Raw genomic sequence first — 21,974 nt, 5'->3', positions numbered from 1 at the left:
AGGTCCCTGTCCTGCGATGTGTATACACCAGGTCCCTGTCCTGCGATGTGTATACACCAGGTCCCTGTCCTGCAGTGTGTATAAACCAGGTCCTTGTCCTGCAATGTGTATAAACCAGGTCCCCTGTCCTGCGGTGTGTATAAACCAGGTCCCCTGTCCTGCGGTGTGTATAAACCAGGTCCCCTGTCCTGCGGTGTGTATAAACCAGGTCCCCTGCCCTGCGGTGTGTCTAAACCAGGTCCCCTGCCCTGCGGTGTGTCTAAACCAGGTCCCCTGCCCTGCGGTGTGTCTAAACCAGGTCCCCTGCCCTGCGGTGTGTCTAAACCAGGTCCCCTGCCCTGCGGTGTGTCTAAACCAGGTCCCCTGCCCTGCGGTGTGTCTAAACCAGGTCCCCTGCCCTGCGGTGTGTCTAAACCAGGTCCCCTGCCCTGCGGTGTGTCTAAACCAGGTCCCCTGCCCTGCGGTGTGTCTAAACCAGGTCCCCTGCCCTGCGGTGTGTCTAAACCAGGTCCCCTGCCCTGCGGTGTGTCTAAACCAGGTCCCCTGCCCTGCGGTGTGTCTAAACCAGGTCCCCTGCCCTGCGGTGTGTCTAAACCAGGTCCCCTGCCCTGCGGTGTGTCTAAACCAGGTCCCCTGCCCTGCGGTGTGTCTAAACCAGGTCCCCTGCCCTGCGGTGTGTCTAAACCAGGTCCCCTGCCCTGCGGTGTGTCTAAACCAGGTCCCCTGCCCTGCGGTGTGTCTAAACCAGGTCCCCTGCCCTGCGGTGTGTCTAAACCAGGTCCCCTGCCCTGCGGTGTGTCTAAACCAGGTCCCCTGCCCTGCGGTGTGTCTAAACCAGGTCCCCTGCCCTGCGGTGTGTCTAAACCAGGTCCCCTGCCCTGCGGTGTGTCTAAACCAGGTCCCCTGCCCTGCGGTGTGTCTAAACCAGGTCCCCTGCCCTGCGGTGTGTCTAAACCAGGTCCCCTGCCCTGCGGTGTGTCTAAACCAGGTCCCTGTCCTGCGGTGTGTATACACCAGGTCCCTGTCCTGCGGTGTGTATACACCAGGTCCCCTGTCCTGCGGTGTGTATACACCAGGTCCCCTGTCCTGCGGTGTGTCTAAACCAGGTCCCCTGCCCTGCGGTGTGTCTAAACCAGGTCCCCTGCCCTGCGGTGTGTCTAAACCAGGTCCCCTGCCCTGCGGTGTGTCTAAACCAGGTCCCCTGCCCTGCGGTGTGTCTAAACCAGGTCCCCTGCCCTGCGGTGTGTCTAAACCAGGTCCCCTGCCCTGCGGTGTGTCTAAACCAGGTCCCCTGCCCTGCGGTGTGTCTAAACCAGGTCCCCTGCCCTGCGGTGTGTCTAAACCAGGTCCCCTGCCCTGCGGTGTGTCTAAACCAGGTCCCCTGCCCTGCGGTGTGTCTAAACCAGGTCCCCTGCCCTGCGGTGTGTCTAAACCAGGTCCCCTGCCCTGCGGTGTGTCTAAACCAGGTCCCCTGCCCTGCGGCGTGTCTAAACCAGGTCCCCTGTCCTGCGGCGTGTCTAAACCAGGTCCCCTGTCCTGCGGCGTGTCTAAACCAGGTCCCCTGTCCTGCGGCGTGTCTAAACCAGGTCCCGTCTCCTGCGGCGTGTCTAAACCAGGTCCCGTCTCCTGCGGCGTGTCTAAACCAGGTCCCGTCTCCTGCGGCGTGTCTAAACCAGGTCCCGTCTCCTGCGGCGTGTCTAAACCAGGTCCCGTCTCCTGCGGCGTGTCTAAACCAGGTCCCCTGCCCTGCGGCGTGTCTAAACCAGGTCCCCTGTCCTGCGGCGTGTCTAAACCAGGTCCCCTGTCCTGCGGTGTGTATACACCAGGTCCCCTGTCCTGCAGTGTGTCTAAACCAGGTCCCCTCTCCTGCGGCGTGTCTAAACCAGGTCCCTGTCCTGCGGCGTGTCTAAACCAGGTCCCCTGTCCTGCGATGTGTTGTACTGTAAGTCAGTGCTTTCTTGTTTTGCTCGTGTGTAAGGCGCTGCTGAACCCTTGTGGCACAATAACAGTAAAGGATAACAGTAATAGATCAGTGGTCATTACTGCTGTCCACTGTCTGATGTTACCTGGCCGGGGTGTCTGCGCAGTAAGCAGATTACTGGATAATTAGCACATTCAGATCACTCGTCGGCCATACTGACGTACTGCTTTATCCTGTCTTTATCCGTCAGGGCTATTGCTGGATTTGTCAGTGTAGTACATCCATTCTCCTGGATCGCCATCACGCTGTGGAGACGGACGTTTTATGGGTTCGCCCTGTGCGTAGGATAATGCAGCCTGTAATTCACTGGTCACCAGCTCCGCCCAGAAAATGTCTGCCTCCGCTGTATATGTGACGGTTGCACTGTTTCCGATTATACCCGTCCTATTCGCTTATGATATGACTTTGCATGACAGGGTTAGCGTAGCTTGTACGGTATGTAATCCTCTCTGTTGTGAATGTAGCCTTGTGCTGTCCCACAATGACTCTGCTAATAAATTCCGTGTATGGCCGGGAACGTCCTGGTGTTACATTAGGTTCCGTGTGATTACAGGAACGGACCCCGAGTTATAACTGGTATTATCTCTTCATTTTACAACTGTGTGTATGTGTTTCCATTCAGGTTGGGGAGCATAAATTCAGCGCACACCGGATCGTGTTGGCGGCCTCCATACCTTACTTCCACGCCATGTTCACCAATGACATGATGGAGTGTAAGCAGGATGAAATAGTCATGCAGGGAATGGACCCCAGGTAACCCCTGTAAAGTCCTGTAAATAATCTATTTTATCTATCTGTATATTATACGTATGTTTGTGATATCATTTGTGCATTGGCTGTAGTGTACGAAGCACGTATTGGGCATTAGAGCCCGCACTCAGCTGATCAGTAATAACCGGCCTCTCCCTTCTCCCCCCTCAGCGCTCTGGAGTCCCTGATAAATTTTGCCTATAACGGGCGCCTGGCTATAGATCAGCAGAACGTACAGTCTCTCTTGATGGGCGCCAGTTTCCTACAACTGCAGAACATAAAGGACTCCTGCTGCGCCTTCCTGAAGGAGAGGTAGGTTGGAGAAGCGAGGCCGACACTGCGCAGCGACGTCTTCTGTTCACATACAAAGAAAAGACTCTTCTTAGGTTTTTTTGGGGGGATTATTTTAATTCTTATGGGATCATTGAATGAGTCTCTTAATCTGCACCTATTACTTAGGAACAACGGCAACGAGCGTTTATTGGCCGATATTTTCATCATACTGATTTTTTTTTTTTTACATTTATTTATGAAACCCAATCGAGTTGTATATTGCTTTTCTGCGTAACCAATGAGGCTGTCCTTTTAGTTATTAGGATCGTATAAACAAAATGAGTAAAAATATTCCTCCCAAACATGTTGGTGTAATTCTAACTTTAAGGAACATTTGGGCGATTATTTACCATCTGCCTTTTCCCAGCGTGTTGGGCAATGCACGGGACCTGGTGGCTTTTGCACGTCGCTGCTTAGTAAATAAGCCCCTTTACCTTTTTCTGTATGCAAGATAAACCTTATGGGAAGTGATTTGGATAAAATACTGGGATGACAATAAGGATACACAGTAAAATGCAAACTGCTACACTGCTGTCACCAACATGATCTTGTGTAATTGAATAACTGTGTAAATGAATAACGTACAACACAAGCTATTTGTGGAGCTTTTCACGTACGGATGTTATCAGAGAGCGGATAGCACACTTTCTTACAACACTGTTAGTCCGGAATGATTGCAGACAAATGGACCTGTAGGCAGCCATTGGCATTGCTGGGATTTCTGCATTGGTTGCAGCGTTCAGAGATATCAATACTCATTATAGAAATACAGTGGCTTCTATAGTGGGAACGCCCATTACTTACATAGTGCCCTATGTAGACTATCTCTGATCCCAGCATGCTATTGGCTGACCACTTGTAGACTAGCTCTGATCACAACATGCTATTGGCTGAGCACTTGTAGACTAGCTCTGATCCCAGCATGATATTGGCTGAGCACTTGTAGACTATCTCTGATCCCAGCATGCTATTGGCTGACCACTTGTAGACTAGCTCTGATCACAACATGCTATTGGCTGAGCACTTGTAGACTAGCTCTGATCCCAGCATGATATTGGCTGAGCACTTGTAGACTAGCTCTGATCCCAGCATGCTATTGGCTGACCACTTGTAGACTAGCTCCGATCACAACATGCTACTGGCTGAGCACTTGTAGACTAGCTCTGATCCCAGCATGCTATTGGCTGAACACTTGTAGACTAGCTCCGATCCCAGCATGCTATTAGCTGAGCACTTGTAGACTAGCTCTGATCCCAGCATGCTATTGGCTGACCACTTGTAGACTAGCTCCGATCCCAGCATGCTATTGGCTGACCACTTGTAGACTAGCTCCGATCACAACATGCTACTGGCTGAGCACTTGTAGACTAGCTCTGATCCCAGCATGCTATTGGCTGACCACTTGTAGACTAGCTCCGATCCCAGCATGCTATTGGCTGAGCACTTGTAGACCAGCTCCGATCCCAGCATGCCATTGACTGACCACTTGTAGACTAGCTCCGATCACAACATGCTACTGGCTGATCACTTGTAGACTAGCTCTGATCCCAGCATGCTATTGGCTGAGCACTTGTAGACTAGCTCTGATCCCAGCATGCTATTGGCTGACCACTTGTAGACTATCTCTGATCCCAGGATGCTATTGGCTGAGCACTTGTAGACTAGCTCTGATCCCAGCATGCCATTGGCTGAGCACTTGTAGACTAGCTCTGATCCCAGCATGCTATTGGCTGAGCACTTGTAGACTAGCTCTGATCCCAGCATGTTATTGGCTGAGCACTTGTAGACTAGCTCTGATCCCAGCATGCTATTGGCTGAGCACTTGTAGACTAGCTCTGATCCCAGCATGCTATTGGCTGACCACTTGTAGACTAGCTCCGATCCCAGCATGCCATTGGCTGACCACTTGTAGACTAGCTCTGATCCCAGCATGCTATTGGCTGAGCACTTGTAGACTATCTCTGATCCCAGCATGCTAGTGGCCGAGCACTTGTAGACTAGCTCTGATCCCAGGATGCTATTGGCTGAGCACTTGTAGACTAGCTCTGATCCCAGCATGCTATTGGCTGAGCACTTGTAGACTAGCTCTGATCCCAGCATGCTATTGGCTGAGCACTTGTAGACTAGCTCTGATCCCAGCATGTTATTGGCTGAGCACTTGTAGACTAGCTCTGATCCCAGCATGCTATTGGCTGAGCACTTGTAGACTATCTCTGATCCCAGCATGCCATTGGCTGACCACTTGTAGACTAGCTCTGATCCCAGCATGCTATTGGCTGAGCACTTGTAGACTAGCTCTGATCCCAGCATGCTATTGGCTGACCACTTGTAGACTAGCTCTGATCCCAGCATGCTATTGGCTGAGCACTTGTAGACTAGCTCTGATCCCAGCATGTTATTGGCTGAGCACTTGTAGACTAGCTCTGATCCCAGCATGCTATTGGCTGACCACTTGTAGACTAGCTCCGATCCCAGCATGCCATTGGCTGACCACTTGTAGACTAGCTCTGATCCCAGCATGCTATTGGCTGAGCACTTGTAGACTAGCTCTGATCCCAGCATGCTAGTGGCCGAGCACTTGTAGACTAGCTCCGATCCCAGCATGCTATTGGCTGAGCACTTGTAGACTAGCTCTGATCCCAGCATGCTATTGGCTGAACACTTGTAGACTAGCTCCGATCACAACATCTGTTTTTCTGTAGAATGACTATTAGATTTCTATCCCCCAGAGGTTATTAGCAGTGTAGATAATGTTCATCTTGGCTCCTGTCATTGTATGAAGATTTATGAACTGTATCTTTTTTTTTGCCCATTGGAATGTGCTCTCTTCCTCAGACTGCACCCAAAAAATTGTCTGGGCGTGCGTCAGTTTGCGGAAACCATGATGTGCGCGGTGCTGTACGACGCTGCTAATCGCTTCATCCATGAGCACTTTGTGGAGGTCTCCATGTCGGAGGAGTTCCTGGCTCTGGCCTTTGATGAAGTCTTGGAGCTGGTCTCCAGGGATGAGCTGAACGTAAAGGCTGAAGAACAGGTAACGGAGGTGCTGGGGGGGGCTTCCAGGCGCTGGTAGGTGGGGGGTATTCAGGATTACATTAGTTTGTAACCTCTTAGTATTGTGAGATGAGTATTTATACAGGAAACCTGGATGTAATACAAATGGCAGATTACTGTGACCTGTATAGCTTTGTGTTGTTATATGGCCATCTAATATTCATATATCATGTACAGTACGAAGAGCGTTATCCAGGTTCCAGTCAGTATGTCCTCACCATAATGGTGACGTGTCCTGATTGCTGGCTCTCAGCATGGCACTATGTCAGCATATTTAGAATGTCGTCAACACTGAAGAAAAAGAAGCTGGGTCTACGCTGAACCAAAAAATAGATAAATATCTATGAAAGATTCTCCTGGCTACTGTTCTTTTATTATGAACCTCGAGTATTTCAGTAAATGAAGAAGCTATATTACTGCTTATCCCCTGTGAGATCTGTGCCTGTGATTGTTACATCTGTGTCTTTGTCCAGTGAATTTACTCTGATTGTTATATTGTTACTAATTTCACACTGTAATATGTCAGTAGTATTAGATGAGATGTATATGGTTATTATTGTAAATGTTCACCTTAATGTCTGATGCCAACAATCTGAATCAAACACGATATATAGGTGATATGGGATATACTCCCAATACAATAGATGATTATGCACCATACATAGATCTGACAACCCCGTGCCCCAGACACTGATTATAAGCACTACTATCACTAAGTGTATGCATGGCGTGAGTATCGTCCTGTCACTCTCCAGTGAGGCTCTCCTTCTATATACAGACCGCTATTAAGTCTATACGGGCCGTGGGCGCGTCTATTGATTGCTGCGGTTATCGGGAGACTCCCACTATGCTCTCCCCACTCTGGGGTGACTATATAGTCAGTGTTGTGGATATCCGTATTGGTTGCGCTTGCAGTGGTAGGCATTTATTTATGTCATCACACTAGACAGATTAGACATCGTTTAAATCCTATTATCATGCACAGTAATGGTGGGTACACACTACACGATATGCTCCCTGAGCGATATCGTGTAGTGTTGTCCCCGGCAGGCTGTGCTCAATGTCGCTCATGACATTGAGCACAGCCGCTGAACGATATCATTAACGATATCGTTCAGCGCCGGGCGCTCTCCCCCATTCCCCAACATTGAGCAACCTGGCGAGATCGTCAGGTTGGCCTGCATGTCAGCCCGATGAACGATAATGACGAACGACCCGCGGGAACGCGCGTCGTCGTTATCGTTCATCTTTTTGGGGTTAAAAATGGACGATAAAGTGGACGACTGAACGATAACGATATCGTTCAGTCGTCCACTTTATCGCCCACTGTGTACGCACCTTAAGGTTCTAGAAATGAACAGTAGCCGACGGCCGTTTCACCACAGGAGCATTGGGGAGTCTCCCGGTAACCGCAGCAATCAATAGACGCGCCCACGGCCCGTATAGACTTAATAGCGGTCTGGATATAGAAGGAGAGCCTCATTGGAGAGTGGCAGGACGATACTCACGCCATGTTGATAGTAGTGCTTATAATCAGTGTCTGGGGCACGGGGTAGTCAGATCTATGTATGGTGCATAATCATCTATTGTATTGGGAGTATATCCCATATCACCTATATATTGTGTTTGATTCAGATTGTTGGCATCAGACATTAAGGTGACCATTTACAATAATAACCATATACATCTCATCTAATACTACTGACATATTACAGTGTGAAATTAGTAACAATATAACGATCAGAGTAAATTCACTGGACAAAGACACAGATGTAACAATCACAGGCACAGACCTCACAGGGGATAAGCAGTAATATAGCTTCTTCATTTAGGGAAATACTTGCGATTCATAATAAAAGAACAGTAGCCGGGAGAATCTTTCATAGATATTTTTAATGCATTGTTCTTTGTTTTTACACACAACATTTTAATATTTCACCAGCTCTCAGAAAATATAGTGTATATTTTTTTATGTATATCTATAAATATAATTTTTTTACCTATTTTTTTGGTTCAGCGTAGACCCAACATAATGCTTCTTTTTCTTCATTCTTGAATACATTGGTCTGTGACTGGGACCCTGCTCCTCCCACTATATACCGCCGTCTGTGACTTCCTGCTGCCTCCATTCCTCTCCTCACATCATGTCACTGCCCCTGTCACATGCAGCCCTGTCCTCACTATCACATCACCCATCTCCTGATATACTCTGTGCTGCTGGGGACCTGCTCCTCCCACTATATAACTCTGTCTGTGACTTCCTGCTGCCTCCATTCCCCTCCTCACATCATGTCACTGCCCCTGATGATGCAGCCCTGTCCTCACTGACACATCACTCATCTCCTGATATACTCTGTGCTGCTGGGGACCCTGCTCCTCTCACTATATAACTCTGTGACTTCCTGCTGCCTCCATTCCCCTCCTCACATCATGTCACTGCCCCTGTCACATGCAGCCCTGTCCTCACTAACACATCACTCATCTCCTGATATACTCTGTGCTGCTGGGAGACCCTGCTCCTCCCACTATATAACTCTGTCTGTAGCTTCCTGCTGCCTCCATTCCCCTCCTCACATCATGTCACTGCCCCTGTCACATGCAGCCCTGTCCTCACTAACACATCACTCATCTCCTGATATACTCTGTGCTGCTGGGAGACCCTGCTCCTTCCACTATATACCTCTCAGCCTGTGGCTTCCTGCTGCCTCCATTCCCCTCCTCACATCATGTCACTGCCCCTGTCACATGCAGCCCTGTCCTCACTGACACATCACTCATCTCCTGAAATACTCTGGGCTGCTGTAGGTAACCATAATGATCTGATTGGCTACAGGTTATAAACTTCACCACTCACTGTGAGACACAGTATACACATATGAACAATAGTTTAGATATTCCGTGACCCCAGTTAAAGTCTCTCCTATATCTGATAAATGTTCTGCGTGTTACAATGTTGCACACGTATGCAGCATAACGTGTTGAAGAAGATGATGGACTCCCAGTGATAACTCCCAGGACATTTACAGGCTCTCTCCCCTGTGGACAGGTGTTTGAAGCTGCCCTGGCCTGGGTGCGATATGACCGGGAGCAGCGCGAGCTCTTCCTGCCTGAGCTGCTGACTAAGATCCGCCTGCCCCTCTGCCGCCCTCAGTTCCTCACAGACCGCGTCCAGCAGGACGACCTGGTGCGCTGCTGTCATAAATGCCGGTACGTTACTCTCTGTTGAAGATGAAGGGATTTGTATATTCATAGTCCAGAACTGCCTGGAATGCTCATTAAAGCAACACATTTTACTATCGCACTGAATATTCCCACACTCACTGCCGGCAGCCATTTTATACAATACCCTAGCCAGGCTTGGCATCACTGAGGAGCGAGGTAAAATGGCAGCTTGGATTGTATACAGGTGATATGACATTTTTCCTGTAACTGTAGTGTCTGGTTTCTGAGGTAATTCCGCCATCTGACGTCCTACTGTGTGTGTTACAGGGACCTTGTAGATGAAGCAAAGGACTATCACCTGATGCCGGAGCGTAGACCGCACCTTATGGCGTTTAAAACTCGCCCTCGATGCTGCACGTCTATAGCCGGCCTGATCTATGCTGTGGGAGGCCTGAACTCAGCAGGTACCTTGTATTCCTGGTCACCTCTCTGACGTTCTGTTACCTGAGCAGTGTGGCGATGTTTCCTTACTGGTCAGTGGCAGCTTTTCACTTCCGTCATATTGTATTTTCGTGTGTGGCTGTGTGTATGGGGGTAAGTGGGTGTATGGAGGTAAGTGAGTGGCTGTGTGTGTATGGGGGTAAGTGTGTGTATGGGGGTAAGTGTGTGGCTGTGTGTGTATGGAGGTAAGTGAGTGGCTGTGTGTGTATGGGGGTAAGTGTGTGGCTGTGTGTGTGTGGGGGTAAGTGGGTGTATGGAGGTAAGTGAGTGGCTGTGTGTGTATGGGGGTAAGTGTGTGGCTGTGTGTGTGTGGGGGTAAGTGGGTGTATGGAGGTAAGTGAGTGGCTGTGTGTGTATGGGGGTAAGTGTGTGGCTGTGTGTGTATGGGGGTAAGTGTGTGGCTGTGTGTGTATGGGGGTAAGTGGGTGTATGGAGGCAAGTGTGTGTGTATGGGGGTAAGTGAGTGGCTGTGTGTATATGGGGGTAAGTGAGTGTATGGAGGTAAGTGGCTGGCTGTGTATATATGGGGGTAAGTGAGTGTATGGAGGAAAGTAACTGGCTGTGTGTGTATGGGGGTAAGTGTGTGGCTGTGTGTGTATGGGGGTAAGTGGGTGTATGGAGCTAAGTGTGTGGCTGTGTGTGTATGGGGTAAGTGGGTGTATGGAGGTAATTGAGTGGCTGTGTGTGTATGGGGGTAAGTGGGTGTATGGAGGTAAGTGACTGGCTGTGTATGTATGGGGGTAAGTGGGTGTATGGAGGTAAGTGACTGGCTGTGTATGTATGGGGGTAAGTGGGTGTATGGAGGTAAGTGACTTTCTGTGTAGCTATGGGGGTAAGTAGGTGGGGGTAAATGGGTCGCTGTGGGTGTATGGGGGGTAGGTGGGTGTATGGAGGTAAGTGAGTGTGGGTAAATGGGGGGTAGGTGGGTGTATGGAGGTAAGTGAGTGGCTGTGTGTGTACGGGGGTAAGTGGGTGTATGGAGGTAAGTGTGTGGCTGTGTGTGTATGGGGGCAAGTGTGTGGCTCTGTGTATGGGGGTAAGTGTGTAGCTGTCTGTATGGGGGTAAGTGTGGCTGTATGTATGGAGGTAAGTGAGTGGCTGTGTGTGTATGGGGGTAAGTGTGTGGCTGTGTGTGTATGGGGGTAAGTGTGGCTGTGTGTGTATGGGGGTAAGTGGGTGTATGGAGGCAAGTGTGTGTGTATGGGGGTAAGTGAGTGGCTGTGTGTATATGGGGGTAAGTGAGTGTATGGAGGTAAGTGGCTGGCTGTGTATATATGGGGGTAAGTGAGTGTATGGAGGAAAGTGACTGGCTGTGTGTGTATGGGGGTAAGTGTGTGGCTGTGTGTGTATGGGGGTAAGTGGGTGTATGGAGGTAAGTGACTGGCTGTGTATGTATGGGGTAAGTGGGTGTATGGAGGTAAGTGACTTTCTGTGTAGCTATGGGGGTAAGTGGGTGGGGGTAAATGGGTCGCTGTGGGTGTATGGGGGGTAGGTGGGTGTATGGAGGTAAGTGAGTGTGGGTAAATGGGGGGTAAGTGGGTGTATGGAGGTAACTGAGTGGCGGTGTATGGAGGTAAGTGTGTGGCTGTGTGTGTATGGGGGTAAGTGTGTGGCTGCGTGTGTATGGGGTAAGTGAGTGTATGGGGTAAGTGGGTGTATGGAGGTAAGTGGCTGGCTGTGTATGTATGGGGTAAGTGGGTGTACGGAGGTAAGTGGCTGGCTGTGTATGTATGGGGTAAGTGGGTGTATGGAGGTAAGTGGCTGGCTGTGTATGTATGGGGTAAGTGGGTGTATGGAGGTAAGTGGCTGGCTGTGTATGTATGGGGTAAGTGGGTGTATGGAGATAAGTGGCTGGCTGTGTATGTATGGGGTAAGTGGGTGTATGGAGATAAGTGGCTGGCTGTGTATGTATGGGGTAAGTGGGTGTATGGAGGTAAGTGGCTGGCTGTGTATGTATGGGGTAAGTGGGTGTATGGAGGTAAGTGGCTGGCTGTGTATGTATGGGGGTAAGTGGGTGTATGGAGGTAAGTGACTTTCTGTGTATCTATGGGGTAAATGGGTCGCTGTGGGTGTATGGGGGGTAGGTGGGTGTATGGAGGTAAGTGAGTGGTGGTAAATGGGAGGTAGGTGGGTGTATGGAGGTAAGTGAGTGGCTGTGTTTTGTATGGGGGTAGGTGGGTAGCTGTGGGTGTATTTTTATATCATTGTACGTTATATGATGGTGACAGTGATGTCTCTGTACTGTAAGAGATTATAGTCATCACACAGCAGCTCTGGTGTATATATATCATTATACGTTATATGATGGTGACAGTGATGTCTGTACTGTAAGAGATTATAGTCATCACACAGCAGCTCTGGTGTATATATATCATTATACGTTATATGATGGTGACAGTGATGTCTCTGTACTGTAAGAGATTATAGTCATCACACAGCAGCTCTGGTGTATATATATCATTATACGTTATATGATGGTGACAGTGATGTCTCTGTACTGTAAGAGATTATAGTCATCACACAGCAGCTCTGGTGTGTATATATATCATTATACGTTATATGATGGGGACAGTGATGTCTCTGTACTGTAAGAGATTATAGTCATCACACAGCAGCTCTGGTGTATATATATCATTATACGTTATATGATGGTGACAGTGATGTCTCTGTACTGTAAGAGATTATAGTCATCACACAGCAGCTCTGGTGTATATATATCATTATACGTTATATGATGGTGACAGTGATGTCTCTGTACTGTAAGAGATTATAGTCATCACACAGCAGCTCTGGTGTGTATATATATCATTATACGTTATATGATGGTGACAGTGATGTCTGTACTGTAAGAGATTATAGACATCACACAGCAGCTCTGGTGTATATATATCATTATACATTATATGATGGTGACAGTGATGTCTCTGTACTGTAAGAGATTATAGTCATCACACAGCAGCTCTGGTGTGTATATATATCATTATACGTTATATGATGGTGACAGTGATGTCTGTACTGTAAGAGATTATAGTCATCACACAGCAGCTCTGGTGTATATATATCATTATACATTATATGATGGTGACAGTGATGTCTCTGTACTGTAAGAGATTATAATCATCACACAGCAGCTCTGGTGTATATATATCATTATACGTTATATGATGGTGACAGTGATGTCTCTGTACTGTAAGAGATTATAGTCATCACACAGCAGCTCTGGTGTATATATATCATTATACGTTATATGATGGTGACAGTGATGTCTGTGCTGTAAGAGATTATAGTCATCACACAGCAGCTCTGGTGTATATATATCATTATACGTTATATGATGGTGACAGTGATGTCTCTGTACTGTAAGAGATTATAGTCATCACACAGCAGCTCTGGTGTATATATATCATTATACGTTATATGATGGTGACAGTGATGTCTCTGTACTGTAAGAGATTATAGTCATCACACAGCAGCTCTGGTGTATATATATCATTATACGTTATATGATGGTGACAGTGATGTCTCTGTACTGTAAGAGATTATAGTCATCACACAGCAGCTCTGGTGTATATATATCATTATACGTTATATGATGGTGACAGTGATGTCTCTGTACTGTAAGAGATTATAGTCATCACACAGCAGCTCTGGTGTATATATATCATTATACGTTATATGATGGTGACAGTGATGTCTCTGTACTGTAAGAGATTATAGTCATCACACAGCAGCTCTGGTGTGTATATATATCATTATACGTTATATGATGGGGACAGTGATGTCTCTGTACTGTAAGAGATTATAGTCATCACACAGCAGCTCTGGTGTATATATATCATTATACGTTATATGATGGTGACAGTGATGTCTCTGTACTGTAAGAGATTATAGTCATCACACAGCAGCTCTGGTGTATATATATCATTATACGTTATATGATGGTGACAGTGATGTCTCTGTACTGTAAGAGATTATAGTCATCACACAGCAGCTCTGGTGTGTATATATATCATTATACGTTATATGATGGTGACAGTGATGTCTGTACTGTAAGAGATTATAGACATCACACAGCAGCTCTGGTGTATATATATCATTATACATTATATGATGGTGACAGTGATGTCTCTGTACTGTAAGAGATTATAGTCATCACACAGCAGCTCTGGTGTGTATATATATCATTATACGTTATATGATGGTGACAGTGATGTCTGTACTGTAAGAGATTATAGTCATCACACAGCAGCTCTGGTGTATATATATCATACGTTATATGATGGTGACAGTGATGTCTGTACTGTAAGAGATTATAGTCATCACACAGCAGCTCTGGTGTGTATATATATATATATATATCATTGTACGTTATATGATGGTGACAGTAATGTCTCTGTACTGTAAGAGATTATAGTCATCATACAGCAGCTCTGGTGTATATATATCATTATACATTATATGATGGTGACAGTGATGTCTGTACTGTAAGAGATTATAGTCATCACACAGCAGCTCTGGTGTGTATATATATATATATATCATTGTACGTTATATGATGGTGACAGTAATGTCTCTGTACTGTAAGAGATTATAGTCATCACACAGCAGCTCTGGTGTATATATATCATTGTACGTTATATGATGGTGACAGTAATGTCTCTGTACTGTAAGAGATTATAGACATCACACAGCAGCTCTGGTGTATATATATCATTATACGTTATATGATGGTGACAGTGATGTCTGTACTGCAAGAGATTATAGTCATCACACAGCAGCTCTGGTGTATATATATCATTATACATTATATGATGGTGACAGTGATGTCTCTGTACTGTAAGAGATTATAGTCATCACACAGCAGCTCTGTGTATATATATATCATTGTACGTTATATGATGGTGACAGTGATGTCTGTACTGTAAGAGATTATAGTCATCACACAGCAGCTCTGGTGTATATATATCATTATACGTTATATGATGGTGACAGTGATGTCTCTGTACTGTAAGAGATTATAGTCATCACACAGCAGCTCTGGTGTGTATATATATCATTATACGTTATATGATGGTGACAGTGATGTCTGTACTGTAAGAGATTATAGACATCACACAGCAGCTCTGGTGTATATATATCATTATACATTATATGATGGTGACAGTGATGTCTCTGTACTGTAAGAGATTATAGTCATCACACAGCAGCTCTGGTGTATATATATCATTATACGTTATATGATGGTGACAGTGATGTCTGTACTGTAAGAGATTATAGTCATCACACAGCAGCTCTGTGTATATATATCATTGTACGTTATATGATGGTGACAGTGATGTCTGTACTGTAAGAGATTATAGTCATCACACAGCAGCTCTGGTGTATATATATCATTATACGTTATATGATGGTGACAGTGATGTCTCTGTACTGTAAGAGATTATAGTCATCACACAGCAGCTCTGGTGTGTATATATATCATTATACGTTATATGATGGTGACAGTGATGTCTGTACTGTAAGAGATTATAGACATCACACAGCAGCTCTGGTGTATATATATCATTATACATTATATGATGGTGACAGTGATGTCTCTGTACTGTAAGAGATTATAGTCATCACACAGCAGCTCTGGTGTATATATATCATTATACGTTATATGATGGTGACAGTGATGTCTCTGTACTGTAAGAGATTATAGTCATCACACAGCAGCTCTGGTGTATATATATCATTATACGTTATATGATGGTGACAGTGATGTCTGTGCTGTAAGAGATTATAGTCATCACACAGCAGGTCTGGTGTATATATATTGTTATACATTATATGATGGTGACAGTGATGTCTGTGCTGTAAGAGATTATAGTCATCACACAGCAGCTCTGGTGTGTATATATATCATTATACATTACATGATGGTGACAGTGATGTCTGTACTGTAAGAGATTATAGTCATCACACAGCAGCTCTGTGTATATATATCATTATACGTTATATGATGGTGACAGTGATGTCTGTACTGTAAGAGATTATAGTCATCACACAGCAGCTCTGGTGTGTATATATATCATTATACGTTATGTGATGTCTCTGTACTGTAAGAGATTACAGTCATCACACAGCAGCTCTGGTGTATATATATCATTATACGTTATATGATGGTGACAGTGATGTCTGTACTGTAAGAGATTATAGTCATCACACAGCAGCTCTGGTGTGTATATATATCATTATACATTATATGATGGTGACGGTGATGTCTGTACTGTAAGAGATTATAGTCATCACACAGCAGCTCTGTGTATATATATCATTATACGTTATATGATGGTGACAGTGATGTCTGTACTGTAAGAGATTATAGACATCACACAGCAGCTCTGGTGTATATATATCATTATACGTTATATGATGGTGACAGTGATGTGTGTACTGTAAGAGATTATAGACATCACACAGCAGCTCTGGTGTATATATATTGTTATACATTATATGATGGTGACAGTGATGTCTGTGCTGTAAGAGATTATAGTCATCACACAGCAGCTCTGGTGTGTATATATATCATTATACGTTATATGATGGGGACAGTGATGTCTCTGTACTGTAAGAGATTATAGACATCACACAGCAGCTCTGGTGTATATATATCATTATACATTATATGATGGTGACAGTGATGTCTGTACTGTAAGAGATTATAGTCATCACACAGCAGCTCTGGTGTATATATATCATTATACGTTATATGATGGGGACAGTGATGTCTCTGTACTGTAAGAGATTATAGTCATCACACAGCAGCTCTGGTGTATATATATCATTATACGTTATATGATGGTGACAGTGATGTCTCTGTACTGTAAGAGATTATAGTCATCACACAGCAGCTCTGGTGTATATATATCATTATATGTTATATGATGGTGACAGTGATGTCTGTACTGTAAGAGATTATAGTCATCACACAGCAGCTCTGGTGTATATATATCATTATATGTTATATGATGGTGACAGTGATGTCTCTGTACTGTAAGAGATTATAGTCATCACACAGCAGCTCTGGTGTATATATATCATTATACGTTATATGATGGTGACAGTGATGTCTCTGTACTGTAAGAGATTATAGTCATCACACAGCAGCTCTGGTGTATATATATCATTATACGTTATATGATGGTGACAGTGATGTCTGTACTGTAAGAGATTATAGACATCACACAGCAGCTCTGGTGTATATATATCATTATACGTTATATGATGGTGACAGTGATGTCTCTGTACTGTAAGAGATTATAGTCATCACACAGCAGCTCTGGTGTATATATATCATTATATGTTATATGATGGTGACAGTGATGTCTCTGTACTGTAAGAGATTATAGTAATCACACAGCAGCTCTGGTGTATATATATCATTATACGTTATATGATGGTGACAGTGATGTCTGTACTGTAAGAGATTATAGACATCACACAGCAGCTCTGTGTGTATATATATCATTATACGTTATATGATGGTGACAGTGATGTCTCTGTACTGTAAGAGATTATAGTCATCACACAGCAGCTCTGTGTATATAAATATATCGTTATATGTTATATGATGGTGACAGTAATGTCTCTGTACTGTAAGATTATAGTCATCACACAGCAGCTCTGGTGTATATATATATAATTATACGTTATATGATGGTGACAGTGATGTCTGTACTGTAAGAGATTATAGTCATCACACAGCAGCTCTGGTGTATATATATCATTATACGTTATATGATGGTGACAGTGATGTCTGTACTGTAAGAGATTATAGTCATCACACAGCAGCTCTGTGTATATATATAATTATATGTTATATGATGGTGACAGTGATGTCTCTGTACTGTAAGAGATTATAGTCATCACACAGCAGCTCTGTGTATATAAATATATCGTTATATGTTATATGATGGTGACAGTAATGTCTCTGTACTGTAAGATTATAGTCATCACACAGCAGCTCTGGTGTATATATATATATATAATTATACGTTATATGATGGTGACAGTGATGTCTGTACTGTAAGAGATTATAGACATCACACAGCAGCTCTGGTGTATATATATCATTGTACGTTATATGATGGTGACAGTGATGTCTGTACTGTAAGAGATTATAGTCATCACACAGCAGCTCTGGTGTATATATATATCATTATACGTTATATGATGGGGACAGTGATGTCTCTGTACTGTAAGAGATTATAGTCATCACACAGCAGCTCTGTGTATATATATATCATTATACGTTATATGATGGTGACAGTGATGTCTCTGTACTGTAAGAGATTATAGTCATCACACCCCATGACGTGACATTGTAGGTAGTGGGCGTGCAGTCACAGCATAAGTACAGTAATGGAGCATACACACGGTCAGATATGAACGACTGAACGATTTTTAAATCGTTACCGTTCAGATCTGAAGGATAAATCTGACCCTGTGTATGCACCATTATCTGACCGTGTGTATGCACCATTATCTGACCGTGTGTATGCACCATTATCTGACCCTGTGTATGCACCATTATCTGACCCTGTGTATGCACCATTATCTGACCCTGTGTATGCACCATTATCTGACCCTGTGTATGCACCATTATCTGACCCTGTGTATGCACCATTATCTGACCCTGTGTATGCACCATTATCTGACCCTGTGTATGCACCATTAGGGTGTGGTGTGGGCGTGTAGTCTCAAAGTGCGACTGAATTGGCTGCTGAAAAGTCTCAGACCCCGTCTCCTGGAGGTGTCTGAGTTGCATGGAGAGCTCTGACCCTGGGGTAACGATGGCTGCCTCTGACCCTGGGGTAACGATGGCTGCCTCTGACCCTGGGGTAACGATGGCTGCCTCTGACCCTGGGGTAACGATGGCTGCCTCTGACCCTGGGGTAACGATGGCTGCCTCTGACCCTGGGGTAACGATGGCTGCCTCTGACCCTGGGGTAACGATGGCTGCCTCTGACCCTGGGGTAACGATGGCTGCCTCTGACCCTGGGGTAACGATGGCTGCCTCTGACCCTGGGGTAACGATGGCTGCCTCTGACCCTGGGGTAACGATGGCTGCCTCTGACCCTGGGGTAACGATGGCTGCCTCTGACCCTGGGGTAACGATGGCTGCCTCTGACCCTGGGGTAACGATGGCTGCCTCTGACCCTGGGGTAACGATGGCTGCCTCTGACCCTGGGGTAACGATGGCTGCCTCTGACCCTGGGGTAACGATGGCTGCCTCTGACCCTGGGGTAACGATGGCTGCCTCTGACCCTGGGGTAACGATGGCTGCCTCTGACCCTGGGGTAACGATGGCTGCCTCTGACCCTGGGGTAACGATGGCTGCCTCTGACCCTGGGGTAACGATGGCTGCCTCTGACCCTGGGGTAACGATGGCTGCCTCTGACCCTGGGGTAACGATGGCTGCCTCTGACCCTGGGGTAACGATGGCTGCCTCTGACCCTGGGGTAACGATGGCTGCCTCTGACCCTGGGGTAACGATGGCTGCCTCTGACCCTGGGGTAACGATGGCTGCCTCTGACCCTGGGGTAACGATGGCTGCCTCTGACCCTGGGGTAACGATGGCTGCCTCTGACCCTGGGGTAACGATGGCTGCCTCTGACCCTGGGGTAACGATGGCTGCCTCTGACCCTGGGGTAACGATGGCTGCCTCTGACCCTGGGGTAACGATGGCTGCCTCTGACCCTGGGGTAACGATGGCTGCCTCTGACCCTGGGGTAACGATGGCTGCCTCTGACCCTGGGGTAACGATGGCTGCCTCTGACCCTGGGGTAACGATGGCTGCCTCTGACCCTGGGGTAACGATGGCTGCCTCTGACCCTGGGGTAACGATGGCTGCCTCTGACCCTGGGGTAACGATGGCTGCCTCTGACCCTGGGGTAACGATGGCTGCCTCTGACCCTGGGGTAACGATGGCTGCCTCTGACCCTGGGGTAACGATGGCTGCCTCTGACCCTGGGGTAACGATGGCTGCCTCTGACCCTGGGGTAACGATGGCTGCCTCTGACCCTGGGGTAACGATGGCTGCCTCTGACCCTGGGGTAACGATGGCTGCCTCTGACCCTGGGGTAACGATGGCTGCCTCTGACCCTGGGGTAACGATGGCTGCCTCTGACCCTGGGGTAACGATGGCTGCCTCTGACCCTGGGGTAACGATGGCTGCCTCTGACCCTGGGGTAACGATGGCTGCCTCTGACCCTGGGGTAATGATGGCTGCCTCTGACCCTGGGGTAACGATGGCTGCCTCTGACCCTGGGGTAACGATGGCTGCCTCTGACCCTGGGGTAACGATGGCTGCCTCTGACCCTGGGGTAACGATGGCTGCCTCTGACCCTGGGGTAACGATGGCTGCCTCTGACCCTGGGGTAACGATGGCTGCCTCTGACCCTGGGGTAACGATGGCTGCCTCTGACCCTGGGGTAACGATGGCTGCCTCTGACCCTGGGGTAACGATGGCTGCCTCTGACCCTGGGGTAACGATGGCTGCCTCTGACCCTGGGGTAACGATGGCTGCCTCTGACCCTGGGGTAACGATGGCTGCCTCTGACTCTGGGGTAACGATGGCTGCCTCTGACCCTGGGGTAACGATGGCTGCCTCTGACCCTGGGGTAACGATGGCTGCCTCTGACCCTGGGGTAACGATGGCTGCCTCTGACCCTGGGGTAACGATGGCTGCCTCTGACCCTGGGGTAACGATGGCTGCCTCTGACCCTGGGGTAACGATGGCTGCCTCTGACCCTGGGGTAACGATGGCTGCCTCTGACCCTGGGGTAACGATGGCTGCCTGTGACCCTGGGGTAACGATGGCTGCCTGTGACCCTGGGGTAACGATGGCTGCCTGTGACCCTGGGGTAACGATGGCTGCCTGTGACCCTGGGGTAACGATGGCTGCCTGTGACCCTGGGGTAACGATGGCTGCCTGTGACCCTGGGGTTACGATGGCTGCCTGTGACCCTGGGGTAACGATGGCTGCCTGTGACCCTGGGGTAACGATGGCTGCCTCTGACCCTGGGGTAACGATGGCTGCCTCTGACCCTGGGGTAACGATGGCTGCCTCTGACCCTGGGGTAACGATGGCTGCCTCTGACTCTGGGGTAACGATGGCTGCCTCTGACTCTGGGGTAACGATGGCTGCCTCTGACTCTGGGGTAACGATGGCTGCCTCTGACTCTGGGGTAACGATGGCTGCCTCTGACTCTGGCGTAACGATGGCTGCCTCTGACTCTGGCGTAACGATGGCTGCCTCTGACTCTGGCGTAACGATGGCTGCCTCTGACCCTGGCGTAACGATGGCGGCCTCTGACCGTGGTGTAATGATGGCTGCCGAAGGAGACCGCGCATGTATTTATACGTTATGAAATTAAAATGTTTCTGCTTCAAATCTGATGCTCCGAGTCACTTGGGTACTTATTAGCTGCACTATACTGTTGTTCACTTTCAAATATGTTTCTTTCTGTGTGTAGTTATTTTAAGCAATTTTTGTACTCCCTGTAAAACCACGTCTCCAGTCACAGTCCTGGGGGCGAGACAGTCCCAGTGATGCCACGCCTCCAGTCACAGTCCAGGGGGCGAGACAGTCCCAGTGAGGCCACGCCTCCAGTCACAGTCCAGGGGGCGAGACAGTCCCAGTGATGCCACGCCTCCAGTCACAGTCCAGGGGGCGAGACAGTCCCAGTGAGGCCACGCCTCCAGTCACAGTCCAGGGGGCGAGACAGTCCCAGTGAGGCCACGCCTCCAGTCACAGTCCAGGGGGCGAGACAGTCCTAGTGAATCCACACCTCCAGTCACAGTCCAGGGGGAGGCAGTCCCAGTGAGGCCACACCTCCAGTCATTCTCCTCTCAGCCAGGGGGAGGCAGTCCCAGTTGCAGACTTGCGCTTTCGACTGACTGATTAGGTTGCAGAGTTGCTCTTTGAAAAAAAAAAAAAAATATTTGTAAATTGGGATTATCCCCCCTCTGTAAATGCGTTGTGCAATAGATTGTTAGACATCATCAAAGTATGTAAATCTGGTCTGTGATGAAATGGCCAGCTGGCTTGCAGATCCCCCAGCATGGTGTGGTAAGTGGGAAGTATTGCATGTGTCATCTGATAGGACAGATGCTGACTCCTCCCCCATCTCCAACAAGGTTTTAT

At 47.3% G+C, this 21,974-nt stretch overlaps 1 protein-coding gene across 3 annotated transcripts in view; it reads left to right on the top strand.

Moving 5' to 3' along the window:
• Nucleotides 1-21,974, top strand: part of KLHL18 (kelch like family member 18) — a 50,204-nt gene that overhangs the window by 6,222 nt on the left and 22,008 nt on the right. For all 3 annotated transcript variants that reach the window (XM_088466421.1, XM_088466420.1, XM_088466422.1), the window contains 5 exons: nucleotides 2,604-2,734; nucleotides 2,903-3,043; nucleotides 5,900-6,098; nucleotides 9,165-9,325; nucleotides 9,608-9,744. In XM_088466421.1, the coding sequence (XP_088322547.1) occupies nucleotides 2,604-2,734; nucleotides 2,903-3,043; nucleotides 5,900-6,098; nucleotides 9,165-9,325; nucleotides 9,608-9,744 (769 nt within the window). The remainder of the gene's footprint in view (nucleotides 1-2,603; nucleotides 2,735-2,902; nucleotides 3,044-5,899; nucleotides 6,099-9,164; nucleotides 9,326-9,607; nucleotides 9,745-21,974) is intronic.

Source organism: Taudactylus pleione, unplaced genomic scaffold (genome assembly GCF_031769625.1).
Source record: "Taudactylus pleione unplaced genomic scaffold, aTauple2 ptg003125l, whole genome shotgun sequence".
NCBI classification, from domain to species: Eukaryota; Metazoa; Chordata; class Amphibia; order Anura; family Myobatrachidae; genus Taudactylus; species Taudactylus pleione.
This window is presented reverse-complemented; position numbering and strand designations above follow the sequence as displayed.